The sequence below is a fragment of the Megascapheus bottae genome, chromosome 6 (genome assembly GCF_031878675.1).
Source record: "Megascapheus bottae isolate mThoBot1 chromosome 6, mThoBot2.hap1, whole genome shotgun sequence".
Classification (NCBI taxonomy): domain Eukaryota; kingdom Metazoa; phylum Chordata; class Mammalia; order Rodentia; family Geomyidae; genus Megascapheus; species Megascapheus bottae.
Window position 1 is genome coordinate 73,240,021 of NC_143514.1, and position 27,460 is coordinate 73,267,480.

The 27,460-nt window shown below is 44.8% G+C and overlaps 1 protein-coding gene across 1 annotated transcript; it reads right to left on the reverse strand.

The window, feature by feature from the left end:
* Positions 1 to 493: 493 nt before the first annotated feature.
* Positions 494 to 27,460, reverse strand: Micos10 (mitochondrial contact site and cristae organizing system subunit 10). Its single transcript, XM_090335695.1, has 4 exons — positions 27,302 to 27,460; positions 4,038 to 4,085; positions 3,209 to 3,318; positions 494 to 740 (listed from the first exon to the last, which is right to left on the reverse strand). Exons 1-4 carry the CDS (start codon positions 27,363 to 27,365, stop codon positions 726 to 728), a joined length of 237 nt encoding a protein of 78 aa, XP_090191821.1. The 5' UTR covers positions 27,366 to 27,460; the 3' UTR covers positions 494 to 725.

A 27,460-nucleotide genomic window follows, 5' to 3' on the forward strand; every position in this document is an offset into this window, starting at 1 on the left:
GGTACAGGCCTGAACCCACAAGAGGGGTATCACAAACGGCCCAGTCTTTAAGCCTCAGCTACTACATGCAGATACAACTACTCTGAAATGTGGCCTTCATTAGAGTAGGTAGGCCACATGCTTTCCCCATCACCAAGAGATCCACCCGACCCCTGCCCTGAGCTGGTGCTCACCCCCTGGGACTGTGCCAAGCCCCCATGAGAGTTAGGGCTCAACATCAGTGTTTCAGGAGCACACAGCTGCGTGAGCCCAATGTGACAGGCCTGCCCTGCCAGGTCTGCCAGAGGAAAGACAGTGAAATAGAGGCTCCAGGTGCTAGCCATTGCCATCAGACACCAGTAGCAGCTGGTGACCTCTGGAGCCATGCTAGGAACTGAGAGTTAGGAGTGGGGCTGAGAGGAGGGAATAGCTGAGGAGACTGTGACCGGTCTGTGCCGACAGGGTCCTGCCGAGGTTCAGATATGACAGGAAGGAAACAAAGGCAATGCCGGGCTTCCCATTTTTGCTTAGTTTATTTCTCTGAAGACCACCTCCTTACAATTTCCAGAGATAAAATACAAAACGAGAAACAGACTTGGTTTCAAATACACAAATGGTGTGCTGGAGTTAAAACATAGCCAACAGCATGATGACAGAGGGATGTCAGCTCGCTCCGGGGCACTTCAGTATTCCTGAGGAACAAACTCAACTCTTCCTCCTGCGAGGGTGTTCTCTTCTCCGTGCAGTCACTGCTCCTGCTCCTGAGAGGCAAGGGTACCCGGGTTAGAGAGGCTCCTGGAGCCCAGCCTGACCGCACCTCCTGCTGTGAAGTGCCTCACCAGTGGACAGCGTCTACCCACCTAGCTCCCCAGTTTCCAGGGAGAGGGTGGGAAAGGCTCCCAAGCAGGTCAAGCAGTCCCCACAGCCATATTCCTGAAACCAGCTAAGATCACAGGCGAGGACAGAGCCTCCCTTGACCCAGCAACCCACTAACCACATCGCCTCCCTCCTAATCACATCGCCTCCACAAGTCTCTCAGCAATTCAGTTTTCTCACTGCTGAATGAGGACAAGCAGGCCTCTCACACTGGGCTGGAGGGCCGGAGGGAGAAGCTGAAGCCCCTAGGATGTTCATTAGGACACAGCAGCTACCCTGAGGCTGGTGAAGCCTAGCGTGTGGTTTTCTCCCCCTCAGAGTAGAGATGACAACATCCCGGCACAGACTCAAGTTCAAATGAAGTTACAAGGCCATTCTGGAGCAATGTGCACAAGGCTGTAAAAAAAATGTAACAATATTTTCCACAGCAACTCCCAGCTATTAAATACATAATATGCACATAATCACCTCTGAGCCATTATCCATGACAACTCAGCACAGAACAATGGAAACACACTCAACAGAGAAAAGACCCCAGGGCTCTCTCCGAGCTCCTTTCTGTTCTCCTCAGGATTTGCCAGGAAAGAGTCGGGGTGAACTCCCAGCAGCCTGGTGCCATGCAGTCACTCCTGTCCCCACACTGCCCCACTGCTCACCTCAGCCCTGCCTCAGCACCGTCACCAGTGTCAATGTCTCCACACCCACGCTTCCAGCACATACACTGACTGGGTGCTGGGCAGCAGATTCTAAAGTAGAGGCTGTGCAGCTGTGGTGGGACATGTCTCTTGAGAGTTGGTGACCCTGTGGCTATAGCTCTTGACCAAATTAGGGCATGCATTTGTGCTACATTTTCTGCTCTACTTGTTACTATGATAGAACAATGGACAGACAAGTCAATCACTTTTTTTTTTGGGGGGGGGGGGGGCTGGTCAACTATAATAACCAATGTCTCTACTCACACAGCACCTTACAATTTAAACACATTTTTACATCGAGTCCTGACCACAACCTTACAGGGAGGCGTTGTCAATGTAGCTGAGGGTACAGCAGGTGGTCAACATGCCCAATAACCTGGCTACAATGCCCACATTCCTACCCCACAACAACAACAACCCATAGGAGAAATTACTGCCCTCAGTTTATGGACAGGAAAAGGAAGCACGAAGCAAAATAATCCTGGTGCCATAGGAAGCAAGTGGCAGGGCCTCCAGGCCCAGCTGGTAGAGATTCTAGCTCAAGGGAAACCTGGGAGTAGAATAGACTATGCATATAGTGACTGGAGTTCATGGGCTGCTATAAAGATTAGGCCTGACCAAGCCCAAGCCTCTACCACTCACACATAATGTATTACTCAATTCACTTTCTCACTCTGTTCTACAATGTCTTTTTTATTTTTTATTTTTTATTTATTTTTTTATTTTTTTGCCAGTCCTGGGCTTGGGCTCAGGGCTTGAGCACTGTCCTTGGACTCTCCCGGCCTATGTTCTACAATGTCTTAAGCCCAGGAATAGAGCAACAAATGTCACCTCAGTCCCTGAGCACCAGCCTCCCTTGAAGTGTCACTTAAGCCCATGGCAGCCAATAATGTCAAGCAAGGGAAAGGCTGCCACACATGGAAAGTTCAGGAAGAATGCAACACTCAGCAGTCCTTTTTCAACTAGTTTGCCTCATCAAAAATCTACCCATAGGGCTGGGAGTTTGGCCTAGAGGTAGAGTGCTTGCCTAGCATGTACGAAGACCCGGGTTCGATTCCTTGGTACCACATACATAGAAAAAAGCCGGAAATGATGCTGAGGCTCAAGTGGTAGAGCTCTAGCCTTGAGAAAGTCCAAGAACAGTGCTCAGGCCCTGAGCTCAAGCCCAGGACTGGCAAAAAAAAAAAAAATCTACCCATAGCCAAGGACATCGGCATAATCACACAGGACTTAACACTACCTTCTTCAGTTAAAGGGGGGCGGGGGTATAGAAGCATGGCTCAGTTAGTAGAGCACCAGCCAATGAGCAAAGCATCAGGTACCAGGTTCTAGCCCTTGTCTCACAACCACTTAAAAGGGCAAAATAAAGAATAACCATTGCATTCTAGCAGTCTTCAGGTTTAGCCTCAGTACATGAGCAACATTTACAGGACACTCTGAGGTCTGAAGCTAGAAATGCTTCTAGGATATTTCTACTACTTGGCTTGGTCTGTGCAGAAAATGTAATTCCAGCAGGCTGACACGTGTGGATGACTGCAGGCACAAAAACAATTCTATGAGCAGCTTCAATTCTTTGCACTCAGTTCTATATGTTACTCTAAACAATTTTTTAGGACCTTAGGAACGTTTTTCTCCTACAAGAGAGATTCTGTACGTACCTTGACATATTTTCCATGTAGAAGATATGGAGACTGGAAATCGTGCTGACAGTTGGAGTAGGCCATCCCAAATCCCATGCCAGAACCAAAGGCTAATGGCCACGTTCTTCCTGTGGACAAAATAACAAAGACGCGATAGGGAGGAATTAGAGGACCCTTAAGTATGTTTCCACAGAAGTCACTAGGCAGTGCTGCAAACTTCACTTGGCAACTGCTTATTAAGTGTCTCCATACTAAGTCTGAGGAAATGGTGCTTCAATTTAGTCTCTACCACTTTTAACCATCCTCTCAGCTAAACTATTTCTTAATTTTGCAGTAAGCTACTTGAATCTCAACCATTGTTATGAATGTCCTCAATATTTACATACTTTGGTTATTGCAAATCATGGGGTTTACAGCTCTCTAATCATGGAGCCTTTATCAGGTCCTTATGGCAACAGGTCAAAATGACCCCTTCAGTTCCTTCTCAATACACAAACTTTAGAAGTTTTTCTGCAAAATAAGAGACTGCCTGCTCTTTGATTAAAATAGCCAACTGGTCAAGAAGTATGTGTTTTTCTGACATACTTGTTTTTATTATCAGGAAGGCTCTAATTTTCAAGTTCCTTAGGGAAAAAAAAGGATAATTAATTAGAAATAGTTAAGCATGCAGCCTGTGCACAATGAATCATTGGAATAACGTCATATTTAAGGTACTGGGTACCGACTCAGTGCCCAGGGGAAACAATGAAGATACCCACCCCATTTTCTAGTGGTTGACTGAACCCCACGGTTCAGTCTAGAGGCGCCTAGCACAGACATTAGGCTAAAAAGTGGCAATGACACTTACTTTTAAAGAAGGTAAGTGAGAAAACAACTCCTAGTCCCAAACCAGTACCTGCAAAAACAGAGAAGAAATGCTAAGTTGCATAATTGTAATCTGACAAAAAGATAAAGTTAATATTTCTTAAGTGTGAACAGATGATTCCCCCTCGCCCACACACCCCAATAATCTGGCAGCTGACTTTTCCACTTCTTACCTTTCACATTGGAGCAGGCTTTGTACTTGTCTTTGGTCCCCCCACCCACAAAGGAAATAAGAGCTTCATTCTCTATCATTCTGTCTAGACAAGTCATAGGGTGCAAGGGTAGGGGTTAGAGAGCAAGCCAGGAACCTGTTCTAAACCCTCCTGCACTTTTGGCAAAGAGCTTTCTGCCTGCCCATCTCACGTAAGAATACCATGGCCCAAGCAGCAAGAAAATGACAGCAGACCTTCTTGTGCCACTCTGTGCTTTCAGTGCTAACCACCATTTGCAAGGAGATACAAAGGAGTGTTCCAAAACAGTTTTCAAGGCTGCACTATCACACACATCACTGTGAGTAGACAGTGTAAACAACACTCAAAAGCCCCAAATGTGGAAAGTAATCCCTTACCTGCCTCCACTACCTGTCACAGTACGTTGGGTCCTCCACTAAGGGCCTTCTATATGCTAGGCAAGTACTTTACCCTTGCTCTTCAGTCCTACCAACACCTCATTTTAAAACAAAGTTTACATAAAGTGTGGAGAAAGGACTAGTTTTTGTTGTAGGTGTTGCTTTAAAGACCAAATTCTCATTTTTATCAAGATGACAAGCCGTGGTATTTGACATGCTAACTCACAATTTCTACTAAGTTCATACACCACCTGCATTATCATTTAATTTTATTTTATTGTCAGGATGGTGTATAGATAGGTTACAGGTACAGCTGTAAGACAGTGAGTATCTTTTTTGGGGAGGGGGCAGGGTGGTCATGGAGCTTGAACTCTGGCCTGGGCGCTGTCCCTGAGCTCTTCAGCTCAAGGCTATCGCCCTAACCTTGAGCCACAATCCCACTTCCTGTTTTCTAGTGATTAATTAGATAAGAGTCTCTGGGCAGCTTTGTATTGTCCAGCTCGCTTTGAACCATGATCCCCAGATCTCAGCCTCCTGAGTAGCTAGGATTACAGGCATGAGCCACTGCACCCGCTGAGTACATTACTTCTTGAGCATCCTATTACCATGTCTTTCTCCTACTTTCCCTCTCCCCATACCTTCCCAAGCTGTAAAGTTCATTTCCAACATACTGTCTTGTGAATATTGATACTACATTGGTCATTCTTTGTCCTTTGTCTCATCTTGTTTTCCCCCATTTTATCATTTTCTTTGTGAGATTTTTGTCGTTGTTGTTGTTGTTATTGAGACCTGGTCCTTACCATATAGTCTAGGCTAGACTCAACTTTATTTTCCTGCCTCAACCACCTAAATGCTGGGATTTTAAAAAGGGGGTTCAAATTTGTGCTAATGAAACTTTAAGTTTCTTCTTGCTGGGCTGAGGATGTAGGAATAATTAGTAGCACCTGCCTACTGTGTGAATCCCTGGGGTTTGCTCCCTAGCAGTAAAAAAAAAAAAAAAAAAAAAAAGTAAATCTGGGAAGAAGGAGAGAAAGAGAGGGGGAGAAAGGAGGAAAGAGTGGGGGAAAGTAGGAAAGAGGGAGAAAGGAGGAGACAGAAGGAAGGGAGGGAGGGAGAGAGGGGGAGGGGGAGGGAGAGGGAGAGAGGGAGGGAGGGAGGGAGGGAGGGAGGGAGGGAGGGGGAGAGAGAGAGAGAGACAGACAGACAGACAGACAGAGAGAGAGAGAGACAGAGAGACAGAGAGAGACAGAGAGAGGTTCTTCTCTTTCTAAACATGGTTTCAGGATAACGCCCTGTAGAACTTCAACATACTCTTCAACTCCTCAATCAAGGTGACCTGTCAGCTAAAGAAAACTGCACCATGAACAAGCAAGCTAATCGACATTTTAATTGTTATTGTAAATGTGATATACACTGGAACTACTGTTACATTTTTCCCCCCCCTTTTTTTTTTTTTGGTGGTCCTGGGTCTTGAACTCTGAGCCTGAGCATTGTCCCAGAGCTCTTCAGCTTAAAGCTACCACCCTACTCCTTGAGCCACAATGCCACTTCTGGTTTTCTGGTGGTTAATTGGAGATAAGAGTCTCACTTGACTTTTTTAGTGGCCAGGCTGGCTTTGAACCTTGATTCTCAGCCTCCTGAGTAGCTGGGATTACAAGCATGAGCCAGTGCACGCCTGGCTTCCCCCCCACCCTCCGACTCCGGTGCTGGAGGTTGAATTCGGGGACTGGGCACTGTCCTTGAGCTTTCTCAAGGCTAATGCTTTACCACTTGAGCCATAGGTACCACTTTTGACCTTTTCTGTGTATGTGGTACTGAGGAATGGAATCCAGAAATTTGTACATGCTAGACTCTACCACTAAGCCACATTACCAGCCTCTAATCTACATTTTTTGATTCCAACAATCTATGTATAATACAGTTGGTATCAGTCTATAGAAAGTAGTAATGCTATTTACACCAATGATTTCTGATTTCACTTGTACCATACATATGTGGCCCTAGTAAGTACAAGTTTGTGTGTGTGAGGTAACACCAGTCAATGAGAGACCCAATAGCATCTCAATGTCTTAACAGCAAGGAAGCAGGACCAGGGTGGGAAAGCACATGGAGGAGTGGGGTGTGTGAAGGGGTGGGAGGGAAAGCACCCCAGCAAAGTCACAGCACCCAGCAGAGGCTTCTGTAGACTCAACAAGCAGCTGCAGAAAGACCAAAAACATGTGGTCCCTCCTCCCCAAACACCAAAAGGTTTTCATTAACACAGAGGAATGTTCATGGTACAGTATCTGCTTACAAGAAAAGCTCTGATAAAAAGAGAAACAAAGTAAGCAATCTACCCTGGGCATGTTTCTGGAAAGAATGCCCCTCCCTTGAGAAGAACTGAGGGGGTGCAGGGTTCAGGGGGTACTGTTATCAGGGGAGGAAACTGCTTCAGCTTTGTTTCCCTGGGGACCTGCCAGTGGAGAAGGCATACCAGTATGACTTTGTGCAGCCTAGGTTAACGCGTGCGTGCGTGCGTGCGTATCTTAGCTTTCATTTTTATATTTTTGGCAATACTGTGGTTTGAACTCAGGGCAGATGCTCTACTGCTTTGCCCCATACCTCTAACCTTTCGCCAAGGTCAGCCTGGAAGGTGTCGTGTCCCTATTTATACTTCCCACATAACTAGGATGATAGGTGTACCAATATGTCCAGGTTGTTATTGGTTGAAATGAGCTCTCAAAAACTTTTGGTTGGGCTGGGATTTTGGCCTAGTGGTGGAGTGCTTGCCTAGCATGCACAAAGACCAGGGTTCAATTCCTTGGTACCACATACATAGAAAAAAAAAAAAAAAAAAGCTGGAAGTAGTGCTGTTGCTCAAAGTGTAAGTATTAGAACTCTAGCCTTGAGAAAGCCCAAGGACAGCACTCAAACCCTGAGTTCAAATCCCAGGACAAAACAACAACAACAACAACAACAACAAAAATGTTTGGTCTAATCCTGGTGCAGTGGCTAACGCCTATAATCCTAGTTACTCAGGAGGCTTAGATCTGAAGATCACAGTTCAAAGCCAGCCCAAGCAATACAAAGCTATGAGACTCTTATCTCCAATTAATCATTGGAAAACAGAAGTGGGGCTGTGGCTCAGGGGTAGGGTGATGGCACTAAGGTCAGAGTTCAAGCCTCCATGACACCCCCCCCCCCAAAAAAAAATTGGTCTAGCCAGACACAACTGTAATCCTCCCTACTCAGGAGGCTGAGATCTAATGATAGTGGATCAAATCCAGTCCAGGAGAGAAATCTCCAACAGATTCTTATCTCTAATTAAAAAGATATGGAGCAGGCAAGGAGTCTGGCCTAGTGGTAGAGTGTTAGCACATGCACAGAGACCCAGGTTCAATTCTTCGGTACCACATACATAGAAAAAAAGCCAGAAGTGGTGCTGTGGTAGAGTTCTAGCCTCGAGAAAGCCCAAAGACAGTGCTCAGGCCCTGAGCTCAAGGCCCAGGACTGGCAAAAAAAAAAAAAAAAAAAAAACTATGGAGCTATGACTCAAGTGATAAGAGGATAGCCTAACTAGGGCTTAGTGGTACAGTGTTGCCTAGCATGCACAAAGCCCTGAGTTCAATTCTTCAGTACCAATAAACAGAAAAAGCTGGAAATGAAGCTTTGGCTCTAGTGGTAGAGTGCTAGCCTTGAGCAAAAGAAACTCAGTGCCCAGGCCCTGGGTTTAATCCCCAGGACTGGCACAAACCAAAAAAATCCTTCGGGCCCAAGCTGGCCTCAGACAATAGACAATCCTTCTAATCTCCACCTCCTGAGTAGCTAGAATTTCAAATGTAAGCCACCATGCTCAGTTCTCACCTGAGTTATTAACAGAAAATGTATTCTGGAATAGGAAAAAAAAAAATGTTAGGAGGCTGAATGTAGGGCTTAGCCATAGAAAACTTACCCGGTAAGCACTAGCCCTGAGTTCAAATCCCAGCACTGACAAAACAAAAATAAACTTTAGTATAGCTATATACAAATGTTTATATTTTATTTTTTGTTCATCATGGGGCTGGAACTCCAGGCGAGGGCACTGTCTCTAAGCTCTTCAGCTTAAGGCTACTACTGCCCTACCCCTGGAGCCACAGCCCCACTTCTCAAGTTTCCTAGTGGTTAATTGGAGATAAGAGTCACACAGATTTTCATATCAGGCTGGCTTTGAACTGTGATCCTCAGACTCAGCCTCCTGAGTAGCTAGGATTACTGGCATGAGTTACTGTACCCAGCCAATGTGTTTGTATTTTAAGCTAAGTATAATTTCAAGAGTCCAAAAGTTAAAATAAGATTAATTTATCTTATCTGTGTGTGTACGTACACACACTGGTATTGGGGCTTGAACTCAGGACCTAGGTGGTTTTTTTTTTTTGCCAGTCCTGGGCTTGGGCTCAGGGCCTGGGCACTGTCCCTGGATTTTCTCAAGGCTAGGGCTCTACCACTTGAGCCACAGCACCACTTCTGGCTTTTTGCTACGTATGTGGTACCGAGGAATCAAACCTGGGTCTTCATGCATGCTAGGCAAGCACTCTACCACTAGGCCAAACTCCCCGCCCCCCTAGGTGGTTTTTGATCAAGGCTAGATAGTACTTGACCACTTGAACTATACCGCCTCTTTGGACTTTGTGCTGGTGCACTGGCAATAAGAGTCTCAAAGCCTCCTAAGTAACTAAGATTACAAGTGTGAACCACTGGTGTCCAGGAAACATGGCAGTCTTATATTTGACTGTACTTCTACTCCTGGCAAGGTTAATTTATTAATAGAGAATAAAAATAAATTCAGGGCCAGGAGTCTGGCCAAGTGGTAAAGTGTTTGCCTCGCATGCATAAAGCCCTGGATTCAATTCTCCGGAACCTCATACACAGAAAAAGCTGTAAGTGGCGCCGTGGCTCAAGTGGTGGAGCACTAATCTTGAGCAAAAAGTGTCTAAGGACAGTGCCTAGGCCTTGAGTTCAAGCTCCAATAATGGCAAAACGAATAAATCAATAAAATAAACAAATTCAGTGTAGCCTGTGTGCAGTGTTCATGAAATCTGCAGAGGTGCCCCAAACCACCCAGACCAGCACACTCACCCCCACCTTGTAGACTCCCACAGGGGCAACCTACAGTCCTGTATTCTATTCTTGCTAAATGCCCTAGAGAGGAATATGCCTTTTACCTTTCATGCTGTATTTTTACTGGTACTTCTTTGTGTATAGATATTTAGATACTAAATAACTACTTGTCATGTGTTATACTATTTGTAGTATTCAATACAGTACCATGTTGTCCAGGTTTGTAGTTGGCAACAGTATACACTCAGTATTCCAGGTGTGCATTAGCACACCATCTTGGATTGTGTGGGTACTCTAACACTCACACTATGATGAAACAGCCTGAAGAGGAATTTCTGGGAAGATATTCCCTAATTACATGACATAGTTATGTGTATCCTATATAAACAGGAATTTTATTTAAAATTCATTACTTGACCTGGCGTGTAGCCTAGTGATAGAGTGAGTGCTTACCTAGCATGCACAAAGCCCTGGGTTCAATTCCTCAGTCCAGGTGTAGGGCACTAGCCTTGAGAAAGCTTAAGGACAGTGCCCAAGCCTTGAGTTCATGTCCCAGGACTGGCAAAAAAATAATAATAAAACATTACTTCATCAAGTATCACATACTGCTTTTGTTTTGCCAATCCTGGGGCTTGGACTCAGGGCCTAAGCACTGTCCTTGGACATTCCTCAAGGAATACTGAGGAAATGAAACCGGGTCTTCGTGCATGCTAAGCAAGCACTCTACTAGAAACCCATGCTCCCAGCCCCTCACATAATGTTTTGATGCCAAACTTTAAAATGGGGTATCTGAGGGGCTGGGAGTTTGGTAGAGTGCTTGTCTAGCATGCATAAAAACCTGGGTTCAATTTTTTGGTACCACATACACAGACTAAGCCAGAAGTGGTGCTGTGGCTCAAGTGGCAGAGCGCTAGCCTTGAGAAAATCCCAAGTATAGTGCAGTGTTCACGCCCTGAATTCAAGCTCCCAGACTGGCCAAAAAAAGGGGGGGATCTGAAAATCACTAGGTATCCCCATCCAATAATTTCCACTAAAAAAATCTTTTAAATTAGGGCCAGGAGTTTGGCCTAGTGGTAGAGTGTTTGCCTAGCAGGCATGAGGACCCGGGTTCGATTCCTCAGTACCACATACATAGAAAAAGCCAGAAATGGTGCTGAGGCTCTTGTGGTAGAGTTCTAACCTTGAGAAAGTCCAAAGACAGTGCTCAGGCCCTGAGCTCAAGCCCACAACTGGCAAAAAAAAAAAAAAAAAAAATCTTTTAAATCAAACCACCTTCTACGGAATCACACTTGCCCAAGCACAAATGCATATGACTTATAGGGAATAAGGTGGACTTAAGCCGATGGCTCACACTTGTACTCCTAGCTACTCAGGAGGCTGAGATCTGAGGATAGAGGTTCAAAGCCAGCCTGGGAACTAAAGACCATACAACTCTTATCTCAAATTATTGACTTCCTAGAAAACTGAAAGTGGAGCTGTGACTCAAGAGGTAAGTAAGTAGCCTTGAACTAAAGAGCTCAGGGACAACGCCCAGGCACAGAGTTCAAGCCCCAGGACCAACAACAACAAAAAAGGTGGGCTCAAGCCTGCCAGGCTTCTACAGCACTGTTTCCACAGCAACCACACAAGTTTAGCACCTATTCCTCGGAGGGTACTGACCTCTGGCGGGAATTATCCCTCCACTCCCAATCCTACCTGCGACTACCTCCCAAGAGAAATGAAGGAGGCAGTAAAGTAAGGTGCCCTCAAAACACGAACTGTGCTCCCTGTCAAACAGCCCACAATGTTCAGCAACCAGTGTGTTAACAAGTCTCCACAAAACCTACATGGCTTGTTCACATTCTCTTCCAGATTATTCCTACTACACACATCACAGGAACAGTTCTACTTAGTCCGAATGACTCAAGAACTCAGAAACCAGAGCCAATGCTATTGATCCTCCATGGCTAAGGATCTGCTATTGCTCAGTTTATAAAATGGCAGAGGGCTCAATTTCAAGGCAACTTGCCTCGCCCCTTGCAGCTGGAAGATGAGTAAGTCAGTAAATTGGTACTAGAAAATGAGGTAAAGGATTTGGACTGGCTTTCAGATTCCAAACCAGGCAACGGGATGAGGAGGCAGGCCAGTAAAAACATAATGGCTTACAATCAGAGCTTTTGCTCTTCTCCATCTGGAGGCAATTTTTTTGGCAACAAAATCAAAAGCCCAAAAGGAAAATATTTCAGCATTTTTCTTGTTACTCTGACTCCATGCTTGTCTCTTCTATTTTCCCCCAAGGACAGAGAGCTCTCTGATGCTCAGCTTTTCCTTGTAGGAGACCAAAACTGATGCTAAGCCTGCTAAGCCCATGGTTACAGCCTCACTCAATCAAAAAGATCATCTCTAGTGTTCAGATATATGCTCACTCACACCTACTAATGGCATGTATCTGCAACATAAAATTATAATCCATACCAACCATAGTCAAGAAATGTGCCCTGTGCTCTTCATTAGATGGTACTCTTATACCTTCAAGTCTTAGGAGTGTTTTTGTTATTTCCATGTTTTTAAGACACAACAAGACACTCTCTTCAGAAAAGAGTAATTCAGGGCCAGGAGTATAGCCTAGTGGTAGAGTGTTCGCCTAACATGCACAAAGCCCTGGGTTCAATTCTTCGGTACTACATACTCAGAAAAAGCCGAAAGTTACATATTGTGTATCCAAGGCACTGTGCCTGGCCCTGAATTTCAGTCCCCAGGACTGGCAAAAGAGAAGAAGAAAGGAACAGAGAAAGAAAGAAGTAATTCAAAAGATGATGTTTAGTTGCAATGTTTTACTTAAAGTTAGTTATCTCAGTTACTTAAGACAGATGCACAATGGGAGCCCTGATTAGTTTTACAGATTCAAGTTGTCACACGCTCAATTCTCTTTTAACAGGCAACATGTTGCTTCAAAGAAAGTCCCACCTGACCAGAGACATCAATTCTGCAGCTGTTTCCACTAAAGACTGGCACCTCTAGGCCAGTTTTAAACTTTATAACAATGAAACATGAAAGGTTTGTCTTACAGTAAAAACAAACCAACGTGGAAAGAGGAGTTTTCACTGCCTGTGGCCACTTTTTCTTGTTGTTGCACGACAAGCTCTTCTGGAGGAAAAAGCCAAAGGAAAAAGTACAAAGGATTTTTCACCTTCCCCTGGAAGCAAATATTTAACTATGAATACAGTTTATATAACTTTGCCTTCCCTATATCAAGCATGTTCTCAGAAATCCATGCTGTCTGCAATGACAAATACCCCTAAAGAAATGCCTGATTACAAGTCCATGTCTTCCTAATGGCAAAGTCTAGCTGTCAGGGGCAGGAGGGTAAAGAAAATCTACAACAGAGGACCATATGGAATTGACATCAGGCACAGGGCCCACTCTCTGTAGCCATCTCTTTTGGAAAAAAAAAGAGTATTGGCACAAATTCATACACACGCGTGTGCGCGCACGCGCGCGCGCACACACACACACACACACACACACACACACACACACACACACACACACACACACACACACACACACACACGCGCTCCCCTTTTCCTTCTTGGCAGTCCTGGGCTTGAACTCAGAGCCTGGGCACTGTCCCTGAGTTTCTTTTGCTCAAGACTAGCACTCTGCCACTTGAGCCACAGTGCCACTTCTGGCCTGTTTATGTGGTAGTAAGGAATCAAACCCAGGACTTTATGCATGCCAGGCAAGTTCCCTACCACTAAGCCACATTCCCAGCCTTTTTCTTTTTATTTTTCATTCTTTTTCTCTTCTTCTTTCCTCCTCCTCCTCCTCCTCCTCCTCCTCCTCCTCCTCCTCCTCCTCCTTCTTCTGGGCCAGGGCATTGTCCCTGAGCTTTTCAGTTCAAGGCTAGTGCTCCACTGCTTGAGACACACTACAACTTCCAGTTTTCTGGTGATTAACTGGAGATAAGAGTTTGTGGGGGGCGGGAGTTTGGCCTAGTAGTAGAGTGCTTGCCTAGCATGCACGAAGACCTGGGTTCGATTCCTCGGTACCCCACATATATAGCAAAAAGCCAGAAGTGGTGCTGAAGCTCAAGTGGTAGAGTGCTAGGGTTGAGAAAGTCCAAGGACAGTGCTCAGGCCACAAGCCCAAGCCCGGCAAAAAAAAAAAAAAGAGTCTCGTGGAATTTAGTGCCTGGGCTGGTTTTGAACCACAATCCTCAATCCTCAGATCTCAGCCTCCTGAGTAGCTAGGATTACAAAAGTAAGAAACCAGCAGCAGGTGACACAAATTCGTTCAAAAAGAAATGATCCCTGTCGGGAGTTTGGCCTAGTGGTAGAGTGCTTGCCTAGCATGCACAAAGACCTGGGTTCAATTCCTCAGTACCACATACATAGAAAAAGCCAGAAGTGTGCTGTGGCTCAAGTGGTAGAGCCCTAGCCTTGAGAAAGTCCAAGGACAGTGCTCAGGCCCTGAGCTCAAGCCCAGGACTGGCAAAAAAAAAAAAAAAAAAAAGGTTCAATACATCACTACCACATACACAGAAAAAGCTGGAAGTAGTACTGTGGCTCAAGTGGTAGAGCTCTATCCTTGAGAAAATCCAAGGACAGTGCTAGAAAACAGAAAGTGGCACTGTGGGTCCAAGGGTAGAGTGCTAGCCTTGAGCTGAAGAGTAAAGGGACAGCACCCAAGCCCAGAGTGCAAGCCCCACAACCAGAAGGAAAAACAGAAACAGAAAAAAAGAAGACCCTTCAATTTACCAACAACTTTTTTTTTTGGCTTGAACTCTGTCCTTGAGCTTTTGTGCTCAAAGCTAGCATGCTCTTCCACTTGAGCCATAGATCCACTTCTGGTGATCTTAGTAGTTAGAGATAAGAGTGACAGCTTTTCCTGCACACATCGCTTTGAACGGTGATCCTCAGATCTCAGTCTCCTGAGTAGCTAGGATTATAGGCATGAAGGCACTGGCACCCAACTCCCAACAATTTGCTATACAGTCATTATTAATTATATATACATGTGCTGAGTTTGCTTTTTTTTTTTTTACTGTGACTTTTGGAATTTTAATGAATTTGTTAAGGTGGGTGGCACTGGAGTTTGAACTCAGGGCTTCAAAATTACTATGCAGGTGGGCTATTGCACCAGCCACACTCATATTGTACCAGGGCTAAATTTTAATCCAAAAATTAACTCATGAGTTAACAGCAATTCTATTTTATTCTGTATAACACATCAAATATGCTTAAATAGCATACTGATGATCTGCCAATTTGTAAATGAGAAGTTGCAGGAATTTCTATGAAGTCTTTTAAAATATTAGTCTTGGGTAACATAAGCTTCTTCATTGTTAAATGAATCCTAGCTACTCTGGAGGCTGAGATCTGAGGATTGTAGTTCAAAGCCAGCCTGGGCACTAAAGTCAATGAGACTCTTATTTCCAATTAACCACTAGAAAACCAGAAGTGGCACTGTGGCTCCAGGGGTAGGGACTTGAGCTGAAGAACTCGGGGACAATGTCCAGGCCTAGAGTTCAAGCCCCAAGACTGACCAAAAATAAAGAAAAAAGAAACAAAGCTTACAAAACCCAGTGGAAAAGCTTCAGTATACATACCAGCAAGAAGACCCTGGGGGCCACCCTGGCTCCAGCCTTAAGCAGCAGGCTTTGAGACCCAGAGCAAGTCATCCTGAGCAGCTGGCTTTCTGACCCCTAGCCAATTATTTAACCTGGTCCACTTCAACCTGCTCAGACACACAGTGAACACAACTTTACATCATCCCTGTTTTAAGGAAATGTTAAGGCTCTAGTGCTCTAGTTCAATATTAAGTTCTGTCATTTCCCTGACAGAACTCCAAAAGCATCAAATGTACAATAGTTAATCCTGTCTTAAAAGCACAACTTACTGGCTTGAATAGGGGATCACAATGTGGGTGAGCCACAGCCAAATCCAAAACCCCATTCCCCTGCTCTGAGCAGTCAGCTGTATTTCACTGTTGTTAAGCATCTGTTTATTGGAATAAATCAGGTATAGAGGGGTGTGTGTGTGTGTGTTAAAAATAGGCGATTTCAGCGGGGCTAAATCCCGGGTGGCTCTCGCCTGTAATCCTAACTACTCAGGATTCTGAGTTCTGAGGATCATGGCTCAAAGCTAACCTGGGCACTAAAGTCCATGAGACCCCTCCCCCTCCCCCATTCCCACCCCCCAGTCCTGGGCTTTAACTCAGGGCCTGAGCAGTGTCCCTGGACTTTCTGAAGACTAGAGCTCTACCACTTGAGCCTCAGCACCACTTCGGGTGGTGCTGAGGAATCGAACCCAGGTCTTCGTGCATGCTAGACAAGCACTCTACCACTAGGCCAAACTCCCGGCCCCAGTCCATGAGACTCTTATCTCCAATTAACCACCAGAAAACTGAAGTGGCACTGCAGCCCAAGGAGTAGGGTGGTAGCCTTGAGCTGAAGAGCTGATGATGCCTAGGCCCAGAGTTCAAGTCCCATAACCGACAAAATAAATATTAATTTAAAAATTTGGGATTCTAGACCACTGTTGTAAATGCAATAAAGGTTTCCCTAGGGTTGTCTTATGTTTAATAGAGCTGTACTTATGCTTTGAAATAGATCAAATCTAATTGACCTCTCAATAACAAGACTGCTTTCCTGTTTAATCCTGTTTCTATCAATGCAATTACAACCATCAAATGCATCCATTATGACAGAACAAACAAGAATGTGCTTTTATAGAAAAATACACTTGGGACTGAGTTTAGTGAGAATTACATTTCCAAGAAACATTCCTGATTTATGAAAGATGCTCAGGGCCCAACTTATGAGGAAAAAAAAAAGTTACAAGTCAGTTCCAAAGTATGTTACTTAATCCTTTGAGGCAAAGACAGATTACTCCAGGTGTCTGGGCCGAGATGCCAAGTCATGTGAATTAACCAGGAAAGTGTGCCAGACCAAAGATCTGGGGATGGCAAATATAGCTGGCTAGTCAGCTTCTCAAAAGTCAATATTGCTGCAGGGCCTGTAGGAAACAGACTAAGAAGGTGGCTATTTTACAAGACCTTAACCTTCCTGTGGCCATCCAGACTTGACAGAGGCTGGAACATCTGTAGAAATTTCTGGGGTGACCATCAATTACCAGTATTCTGATCAGAACAAGCAAACCAGTCAGCAGAAGGAAGATAGGGCAGGCGAATGTGGAAGTCATTACTGGTGTACTGTGCTTCAAGTAAGGCTGGGCTCACAGAAGGGGCATTTTAAATGAGGGTGTACAGACATGACTCCACATTCAGAATCCTGACAGCCATACAACTTGCAAGAATGCATAAAACAAGAAACATGGATGTGGACATTTTACTGAAAATAACTAATTCCCATGTGGGCATAGTATGTAGGAAAATGAGAAGAAGCTTGAAGATTAGTTACTAAAGAGAGGTTGGAAAAGAAAGAGGCGGAATAAACACAATTAAAGGCTCACATGACATTTTGGGTAGCACCATTTATGGGTTTATTATGATTCTATCCCAGAGTTAAGTGATTTACAGCATACACATGCAGGACAGCACTCAAACCTTGGCTGACAGCAAAGTTATCACTATGTCCTATGCCAAGGGCTAAGCCTGGAGGCCAGCAAGGCAGGGGTTTTCCTGCAAAGCAGGACACCCTATCTTTCTGAAGTATCTCCCTATGCTGTGGGTACTTTGTAATAATGCAGCCCACATGGTTATTGATCAGCAATGGTAACAAAAGCCTGACATTACTTAGCATCAATGAGAAATCAATAAAGCAAGCCAAAAAATATTTCTGTATACTGGCTAAGGCCTAACTTCTACTCAAAATGGTATTTTCCAGCAACTTCCTTCAGTCTACACATCTCCACCATCTCTAGCTCCTCCTTATCCTGTCAGTAGCCAGATTTGCCTTCTTACAAAGGTTAAAGCACCTCTTAATACAATACTGTAGTTATCTACCCATCCTCTGATTCAAATGAAAAGTTTAATGGAAACAAACACTAAGAAATTTCATCTTTACACATATTAGCTTGATCATCATTTGTCAGCCTTGATTAAGTAGAAAGCACTAGGGAATTTTTCCTTGAGCATGGTACTGAGCAGTGGCACATGTAATGTTCACTTTGAAAACTGGGAAGAAGTGCGGCAGACGGGCTTGACTCCAGTGAAGAGGGCATGGTCATTCACCAGCTGTGCCCCAGTCCTAGGTAATTATATGCGTACAGTTCTTGTGGAAAAGAGGTGGAACTTTGAATGGAGGCCAGAGATAGAACACAGAGGAGGGGGCAAGGAAAACCTGTAATCCCACCCCTTGGGTGGTTTAGGCATAAGAATCGCTTAAGCCCATGTGTCCCAGGCCAGCCTGGGCAGTATAGTGAAACCCAACCTTAAAAAAATAAAAATAAAATAAAAGCAAGCATCCAGGTACAGTGGCTTCAACCTAAAATACTTGCTTCAAGTATTTTGGTCTAGTGGTAGACTAAAAAGGCAGGTGCTGGTGGGTTGGTGGTTCATGCCTGTAAATCCTAGCTACTCAGGAGGCTAAGATCTAAGAATCACAGTTTAAGCCAGACTGGGCTCAAAAGTCCATGAGATTTTTTTCCCCCCCCCAATTCTGGGGCTTGAACGCAGGGCTTGAGCAATGTCCTTGGGCTTTCTCAAAGCTAGAAGCTCTACCACTTGAGCCACAGCACCACTTCTGGATTTTTCTATGTATGTAGTACTAAGGAATCGAACCTGGGTCTTTGTGCATGCTAGGCAAGCACTCTAGCACTAGTCCAAACTACTGGGCCCCACCCCTGTGAGACTCTTATCTCTAATTAACCACCAGGAAACCAGAAGTGGTGCTATGGTTCAAGTGGTAGAGTACTGGCCTTGAGCTGAAGAGTCAGGGACAGAATCCAGACCTGAAGTTCAATCCCCACGACTGACAAAAAAAAAAAAGAGGAGCAGGAGAAGGAAAGAGCAAGAGCAAGCAAGCAAGCAAAAAGGAGGTGTGATTCAAACATAGAGCCCCTGCCTAGCAAGTTATGAGACCCTCAGTTCAAACCCTAGTTTCACACTTGGGTTGAGGTGGGACCATGAACAGATTAGCATCCCAGAGAAGAAACTGAGGGCCAGAGAGGCCAATAACTCATTTCCTTCCACTGTTGCACACTGGATTTCCAGCTAGAGGACATGACTACCCTACTTCCTTCATCCTTATAGCAGGAATTTGTTTCCACCCATCCAACTCAGCAGTGAAAACCTGTCCTCTATAGACACCTCTTACAGCAGTCCAGCACATCCAATCATCAGTTGCTATTTGAGGAGCCAAGTAGTATGTAGACCCTGCCTCCTGAACTGCATCCTACTTTATATACATATTCTAGAAACTCCCTCAAGTTACAGAGTACAAACTGTCATCTTTTAGTTAAGGATGGTCTCTGGAGCATACAGATAATCATTTCCATCTCCTCCTTCTCCTCTTCTTTCAGATGTGCTAGGGACGAAATCCCTAGCACCTAACCTCACCTAAAGCCTACCACGCCCCTAAGTAACAACCAGTGGTGTGGATGTCCAAGGCATGTGCTGAGTACATGAGATCCTGAGGAGTGAATAAACCCAGGAGGCAAAACAAAGAGGTCTAAAGAAATCCTCCTAAAGGAGGAGACCTCTCCAGGATCAGTTTCTAATGTACAGTGAGAATTCTGAGATAGATTAGTGCTCTTAGCTCTTCCCATCCCTACCCCTCACCCCCAAGGAATGAAAATTTACTTTCCAAATACAATTTTTCACAGAAAGCAAACATATAAAACATATCAATGTAGAGCTTCTCTTCTGGCTGGGGACTGGATCCCTGACTTTAAAAATCCATTTGCCCAGCCCTCCCTCTTGTTTTCCTCCATACCTTCTGCTGACTTCTAAAGGATCCTAAGGGACATGTGAAACCACACTCCACACCTTCTCAGAGCCTATTCAAATGGGCTGGCCAAGGGCCACAAAGATGGGACATTACATCTACCCTAGCAAGTCCTGATAACCTGTCCTATAGAAACTTCCTTTAATTCATGCCAATGCTTGAATTTTTTATTCCACAGCTGGTGGCAAGTTTGAAGAAACATCCACTTTATTGGCATGCTACATAACACAGCTGGATCAAAGTAATTTTTTAGCAGAAATTTCCCATTTGTGTATTATCTTCAATTAAGATCAAGGGCCAGAAGTTTGGCCTAGTGGAAGAATGCTTGCCTAGCATGCACAAAGACCCAGGTTTGATTCCTCCCTACCATATATGTAGAAAAAAGCTGGAAGTGGTGCTGTGGCTCAAGTGGTAGAGCTCTAGCCTTGAGAAAGCCAAGGACAGCATTCAAGCCCTGAGTTCATGCCCCAGGACTGGCAAGAAAAGAAAAGCTTGAGGTTAATAATGATGGGCCAGACCAGGCAGTGTTCTTCCCTAGAGTCGGTGTGATTTTGTTGTTTAGCACTCAGGTGTGCAAAAGGCATGGGCTTATCCATTACAGTGCTCTACAGCTGGATTCCTCGCCTTACAGTGACACCCCTGTCTGTGACAGGTGCAGGCCTTTTACAAACACTTCCCTCATACAGAAAATGAACCTCTCCATGTATTTCCACAAATCAGCACACCTGTGTTAAGAGCCTCCCTGAAACTCTCTACTTGTGCGTTGTAACAACATTGTTTGGCCAGTTCTCAACTTTCTGGAAAGGAGTCACAAGGTGCACACACTACTGGGAATAGTTTGTTAACACTATCATAATAAATGTCACTAAACAGAGACAACACCATTCACAAATCCATCCTAGTGACAAGCACTGGGCAGAGCCCAGCTAATGCCATCGTGAACAGTGCTTTGGGAGCTCTAGAGTCCCAGCATGCACCTCCACTGTGCATGGACTGGCTGGGCCCCAAGGTTCAGAGGAGGCTTTCTCTAGTATGCTGAGGCCAGTTCTCCAAGTATCGGCACTGCCACTTCTACATCCAGTGTTGGAGTTCTCCTTGTCCAGCATCCTTCTTAAAAAACAAGTTTTTAAAAAGTTCTTTGCTCACTTTTCATTCATTGTCTAATATATAAATACAAATATGATTTAAATAACTTTTGAGGCATAGTTTATGTGCAATAATAAACCCTACCATTTCAAGTATACGATTTGGCCTGGGGGGTCATGGCTCAGGTGGTAAGAATACTTCCAGGTTTTATGTTCAGGTCGATGATTCTTTCTGTGAGGTACATTTTGTCTCTACATGTATACCCAGTAATTCTATTAATTCTATTACACTTTCTTTTTCTTTCCTTTCCCTTTTTTTTTTTTTATGGGGAGGGGCTGTGGGGTGGGTCATTGGGCTTGAACTCTGGGCCTGGGCATTGTTCCTGAGGCTCTTCAGCTTAAGGCTACCGCCCCATGGCTAAGCCACAGCTCTACTTCCCCTTTTCTAGTCATTAACTGGAGATGAGTCTCAGGTTCTTTAGTGTCCAGGCTGGCTTTGAAACTCAATCCTCAGATCTCAGCCTCCTGAGTAGCTAAGATTACAGGTGTGAGCCATAACACCGGCTCTAGTACAATTTCTTGAAAAGATTTTTCTTATGCCATTAAATTACCTTTGCAGAACATAAATAGACTATATACTTATGGGACTATTTTCTGGATTATATAGTACTGATATATATATAATATATTGGGCTGGGAGTGTGGCCTAGTGGTAGAGTGCTTGCCTAGCATGCACAAAGACCTAGGTTCTATTCCTCAGTACCACATACATAGAAAAGCTGGAAGCGGTGCTGTGGCTCAAGTGATAGAGCTTTAGCATTGAGAAAGTCCAAGGATAGTGCTCAGGCCCTGAGTTCAAGCCCCAGAACTGGCAAAAATAAATAAATAATATATATAACATATATATAAATATTAATGTGTATATCCCTTCTACAATACCACATTATCTTGTAGCTTAAGTCTTAAAATTAGGTAATGTAAGTCCCCCAACTTAGGTTTTTTTTTTTTGGTTGGTTGGTTGTGGGATTTATACTTCCGGCCTGGACACTGTCTCTGAGTTCTTCAGCTCAAGGCTATCAATCTACCTCACTGAGACACAGCACCACTTCTCACTTTCTTGTGGTTATTTGGAGATAAGAGTCTCCTGTACCTTCAAGTCCAGGCTGGCTTTGAACCGAGATCCTCAGAGCTCAGTCTCCTGAGTAGCTAGGATTACAGGGGTGACCCACCAATGCCTGACCATATCTTTGTTCTTAAAAATACCTTTGACCAATGCTGGGCATGGTGGTTCACACCTGTAATCCTAGCTACTTAGGAGGCTGAGATCTGCGGACCAAGGTTCAAAGCCAGCCCCAGCAGTATAAACTGTGAGACTCTTATCTCCAATTAATCACTAGAAAAGGAGAAGTGGGGCTGTGGCTCCAGGGGTAGGGTGGTAGCTTTGAGCTGAAGAGCTCAGGGACAGCACTCTTGACTGGGGCTAGGAATTTGGCCTACTGTTGTGGTACAGTGCTTTTTAGCATATACGAAGGATGGGGTTCGATTTCTCCATATCACATACATAGAAAATAATACCATTGACTAAGCCAGGAGTGAGTGGCAGAGCAGAAGACCTGGGGTTCCTTCTGCATAAAAAAAGGTAATAGCTTCTCAATTTCTACATCTTTTTCTTGCTAGAAAAAAGATTCTAGAGCCATGCCCTGGTGGGTCATGCCTGTAATTCTACCTATTCAGGAGGCAGAGAGCTGAGATTGCAGTTCAAAGCTAGCCCAGGCAGCTAGAATTACAGAAGTGACCCGCTGACACCTGGCCCCACCTTTGTTCTTAAAAATACCTTCGACTGGGGCCTGGAGTTTGACCGAGTGGTAAAGTATTTGCCTAGCCTGCACAAAGACCCAGGTTTGATTCCTCAGTTACCACATACATAGAAAAAACTAGACGTGGTGCTGTGGCTCAAATGGTAGAGCTCTAGCCTGGAAAAAGCCCAAGGACAGTGCCCAGGCCCTGAGTTCATGTTCCAGGACTGGCAAAAAAAAAAAAAAAAGAGGTAAAGAAAACCTTTTGACCAATGCTGGGCCCATTGGCTCACACCTGTAATCCTAGCTGCTCAGGATGCTGAGATCTGAGGGATCACAGTTCAAAGCCAGCCCTGGCACTAACATCTGTGCAATTCTTATCTCCAATTAAACACCAGAAAACCAGAAGTGGTGATCTGGCTCAAATTGTAGAGCTCTAGCCTTGAGTTGAACATTCAGGGAAAGCACCCAGGCTCAGAGTTTAAGACTGCAACTGACCAAAAAAAAGTAGAGACAGAAGAGACAGACAGAGGGAGAGAGAGAAACAGACAGAGGGAGAGTAAGGGAAAGAGGGAGGGAGGGAGAGTGGGAGAGGGAGAGCGAGACAGAGAGGGAAAGAAAGACAGGACAGAGAGATTCTTGGGCTGGGAGCTTAGCCTAGTGGTAGAGTGCTTGCCCAGCATGCATAAAGCCCTGGGTTCAATTCTTCAGTACCACATACATGGAAAAAGCCACAAGTGCTGCTGTGACTCAAGTAGTAGAACAGTAGCTTTGAGAAAGCTCAAGGACAGTGACAGTGCCCAGACCCTGAGTTCAAGCCCCAGGGTTGGCAAAGAAAGAAAGAAAGAAAGAGAGAGAGAGAGAGAGAGAGAGAGAGAGAGAGAGAGAGAGAGAGAGAGAGAGAGCGAGAGAGACACAAAGAAAGAAAGAAAGAGAAAATCTATAAACTTCCTCATTGAGTTAAGGGATGATATATGCATGCATTAAACTTGGTGGTATAATAATGAGCATTCAATTAGCTTTCTGTTTTCCTCCGGCCTTTAAATAAACAGGATTCAATTTAGAAATGTACTACTATTTCACTAGGGGGTCAATGGCCCGCAGTAAAAATATTACTGCACCAAACAACTTTCATAAATATTTTCATTTTTACATAGAGTGAATACTGAAATTCACTTGCCAAAGAAAGCAAATCAGAATATTTACTAATAAACTGTTTTAGGCCACATTTTAGGAAAGCATAAAACCACAACCAGAACAAAAATCTAATGTTTTCAAATTCTGTATAGTGCCTAATTACATTATTCAGTAAGATTAACAGAAACTCCCTCTCCAGCAGGATCAGGGTTCAATTATTCATACTTCTGCCACAAATGGAGAACGATTTCCCACATTATTTAGAAATGGACAACACAAACCAAATATGGTTACCAACACAACAGAACATTTACTAACTTCAGGCTGGGAGTTGGGCCTAGTGATAGAGTGCTTGCCTAGCATGCATGAAGACCTAGATTGGATTCCTAGGTACCATACACATAGAAAAAGCCGGAAGTGGTGCTGTGGTTCAAGTGGTAGAGCATTAGCCTTAAGGAAAGCCCAAGGACAGTGTTCAGGCCCTGAGTTCAAGTCCAGGACTGGCCCAAAAAAAAAACAAACGACATTTATTAACTTCAAAGTCGAGCCAATAAACACCAAATCCTCTGAAGTGTTGCAGTTCTACCTGATGGGTATTGTGATGAAATGGAGCCAAATCAGTTCCAAGCAGGTACCAAGAGGCGATCATAGCCAGGCATGGTGGCTCAGGCCTGTAATCCTAGCTACTCAGGAGTCTGAGATCTAAGGATCACAGATCAAAATCCAGCCCTGTATGTGAGTCTCTAATCTCAAATTAACCAACAGAAAACCGGCAGAGGTGCTGTAGCTCCAGGGGTAGAGTGGTAGCCTTGAGCTGAAGAGCTCAGGGACAGGGATTAGGCCCTGAGTTCAAGCCCCAAAACCAGCAATGACAAAAAAGAGGCAATCATTGCTGAGCCATCAAGGCTCTGTGGTTAGGCATGTCTAACAGATGAACTGAGTCTTTAAAAAACAAATGCCACTGACATGCTCTCTTTTTCTGTCTTTGTCTGATGGCCTCTTTCACAATTTCAAGTAATGAGTACATTACATTTCTTTTTTGGAAACTGTCATCCCTTCCTTCAGTTTCCCTATCATGTCCACAATCAGACAAAATTTTTAATCAAAATGTGTGTGTGTGCACACAGCACATGTGGGCTTCAAGCAATGCCTCTTGCTACATTTGGATTCAAGTCCCACAAACGACCCCCACCCAAAAAAAGTGACTTATTCCTGACTGTAGGTACGACAGGACAGATTACCTTATACATAAAGAAAATAAACAGAGCTGGGGTTTGGCCTAGTGGTAGAGTGCTTGCCTAGCATACACAAAGACCTGGGTTTGATTCCTCAGTACCACATACATACAAAAAGCTAGAAGTGGTATTGTGGCTCAAGTGGTAGAGTGCTAGCCTGGAAAAAGCACAAGGGCAGTGCTCAGTCCCTGAATTCAAGCCCCAGGACTGGCAAAAAAAAAAAAAAAATAATAATAATAATAAACAGTACAGTCCTTTCTTTCAAATAAACAACACAGTTGTCCCCCCCCCCTCTCTTTTGTAGGTCACTGGCTTGAACTCTGGGCCTGGGCACTGTCCTTGAGCTCTTCAGCTCAAGGCTACCACCCTACCACTTGAACCACAGCACCGCTTCCAGTTTTCTCGTTGTCTCTCGAACTTTTGTGACTAGGTTAGCTTTGAACCATGATCCTCAGATCTCAGCCTCCTGAGTAGCTAGGATTACAAGCATGAGCCACTGGCGCCCAGCAGTATTTTCTTTCTGAAGAAAGAAAACCAGAATATTCCAAAAATCTGGTAAAAACTAAATAAATCCATGAAATTAGTAAAACCCATTAAATGACATACTCACATAAAGCTAATGGAACATGCCATTCATAAAATGTAATGTTCTTCATCCTTTTAATTTCCTGTAGTAAGGCTCTGGTACGAATGCTTAACCCAAACACCACCACTTGCTTAAATGCAGAAGTGTTCTTCATTTGATTACTTTAATACATTCCTAACACTACTTTATTAACATCTATTGACAGTAATTTATATCCCCCAATGAAATAAAATGCTGGTGGAAGGTCTGGTGCTGGAGGCTCAGGCCTGTCATCCTAGCTACTCAGGAGGCTGAGATCTGAGGATCAAAGTTCAAAGCCAGCCAGGGCACAAAAGGACCTGAGACTCTTATTGCCAATAAACTTCTAGAAAATGGGAAGTGGGGCTTGGCTCAAGGGGTAGGGTGGTAACCTTGAGCTGAAGAGCTCAGGGACAGTGCCCAGGCCCAGAGTTCAAGTCCCAAGATCCACCAAAAAAAAAAAAAGTCTCCCAGTCTTTAGTGCCTGGGCTGACTTTGAACTTTGAACCTCAATCCTCAGGTCTCTGCCTCCTGAATAGCTAGAATTACAGGACTGAGCTATTGTGCCCACTTCAATAAATTAATTTCATTTACTGATTTCACTCCAACAATTATACACTTCTAAAGGCTGAAAGTATAGCAATGAATAAATCAGAAAAAATTTCTGATTCATAGACCTTACAACTTTCTCAGTTATGTTTCATTCAAGGACATAATCCTATATCTTTTTTAAATATCCTAAAAACTATATGTATATATATATATATATATATATAAAATAGTTTTCTGACTGGGTGCCAGTGGTTCACAAATGTAATCCTAGCTACCAAGAGACTGAGAAGATCTGGGGATCACAGTTTAAAGACAGCCCTGGCAGGAAAGTTCATGAAACTCATCTTGTACTAACCACCAAAAAGCTGTGGCTCGATTGGCAGAACACTGGCCTTGAGCAAATAAGTTCAGGAACAGTACCCAAGCCGTAAGTGCAAGGCTTGATATATACCAAATTCAGGTAATCAAATTTAATACAGGAGAAAGAGCACAGGGCGTGGAGCCAGTAAACCTGGGTTAAATTCTTCACACTGTCATTTACTAGCAAGTGTGACCTGGGCAAATTCCTTCACCTGACTGTCCACAACGTGTAAAGGGATTATTAATGAGAAGCAGTTTATCAGGTAAGTAAGTTTCTCACACAGCCCAGACATTTAGAACAGGCTCAATAATTGAGTTTCCTCCTCTCTCCTCCACTCCTTACTGGAGCCCCAGGCAACCATAGAATGACTTCATAATGTGTCGCGTCACCCCCAAGACGTGTTTTAGGAAAAAAAAAAAAAAGACAACCTTAAATTACGATGAGAACTTTAAAGTAGCCGGGCTCTTCCTTCCCAGGGCCGATTCTCCCTGGAGATGGTCACCACTGTCTCCGATTTCAGGAGCCAGGCTACCCTGATTCCGACAGACGAGGTGACAAGTCCAGAATGACAGCACCTCACAGCGCAGCCCGGCAGGGGCCGCCTTACCGAGGTGGCTGTTTCAACTTGGGGGGGCAAAGTGACCTGCAGAGAAGGCGCCACGCTGCCCGCCCGGGGACGAGGAGGGTCCCGGGTGGCCCGGGGGCGGCGGCGGACATCCCTAGTGGGAGTCCGGGGGGCTGCGGCGGCGGCTCTCCCGTCACCGGCCACCCCGAGCCGCCTCCCCCGACAGCCGCCTCGGCGTCCCAGGGCCCTCGGGGCTCCGCGGCCCGGATCCCCACCACCCCTGTGACCTGTCGGCCAGGGGCGACGCGGCAGGCCGCAGGCTGACCCCGAGCGGGTCCCCGGCTCCGGACGCAGCGAGCCGAGGGTGAGAAGCCCCTACCTATCTTCACGACCGTATCCGCCAAGCACCGGTCCCACTTCTTGCCGAGGTCAGACTCCGACATGTTCCCCACCCGCAGCTCCAGCTCTTTTCCTCACGGCCGGCCCCCGCGCTTTGACTCCCGGCAAGTCTCGCGAGAGCCGGCCTTCCCTGCAGGCC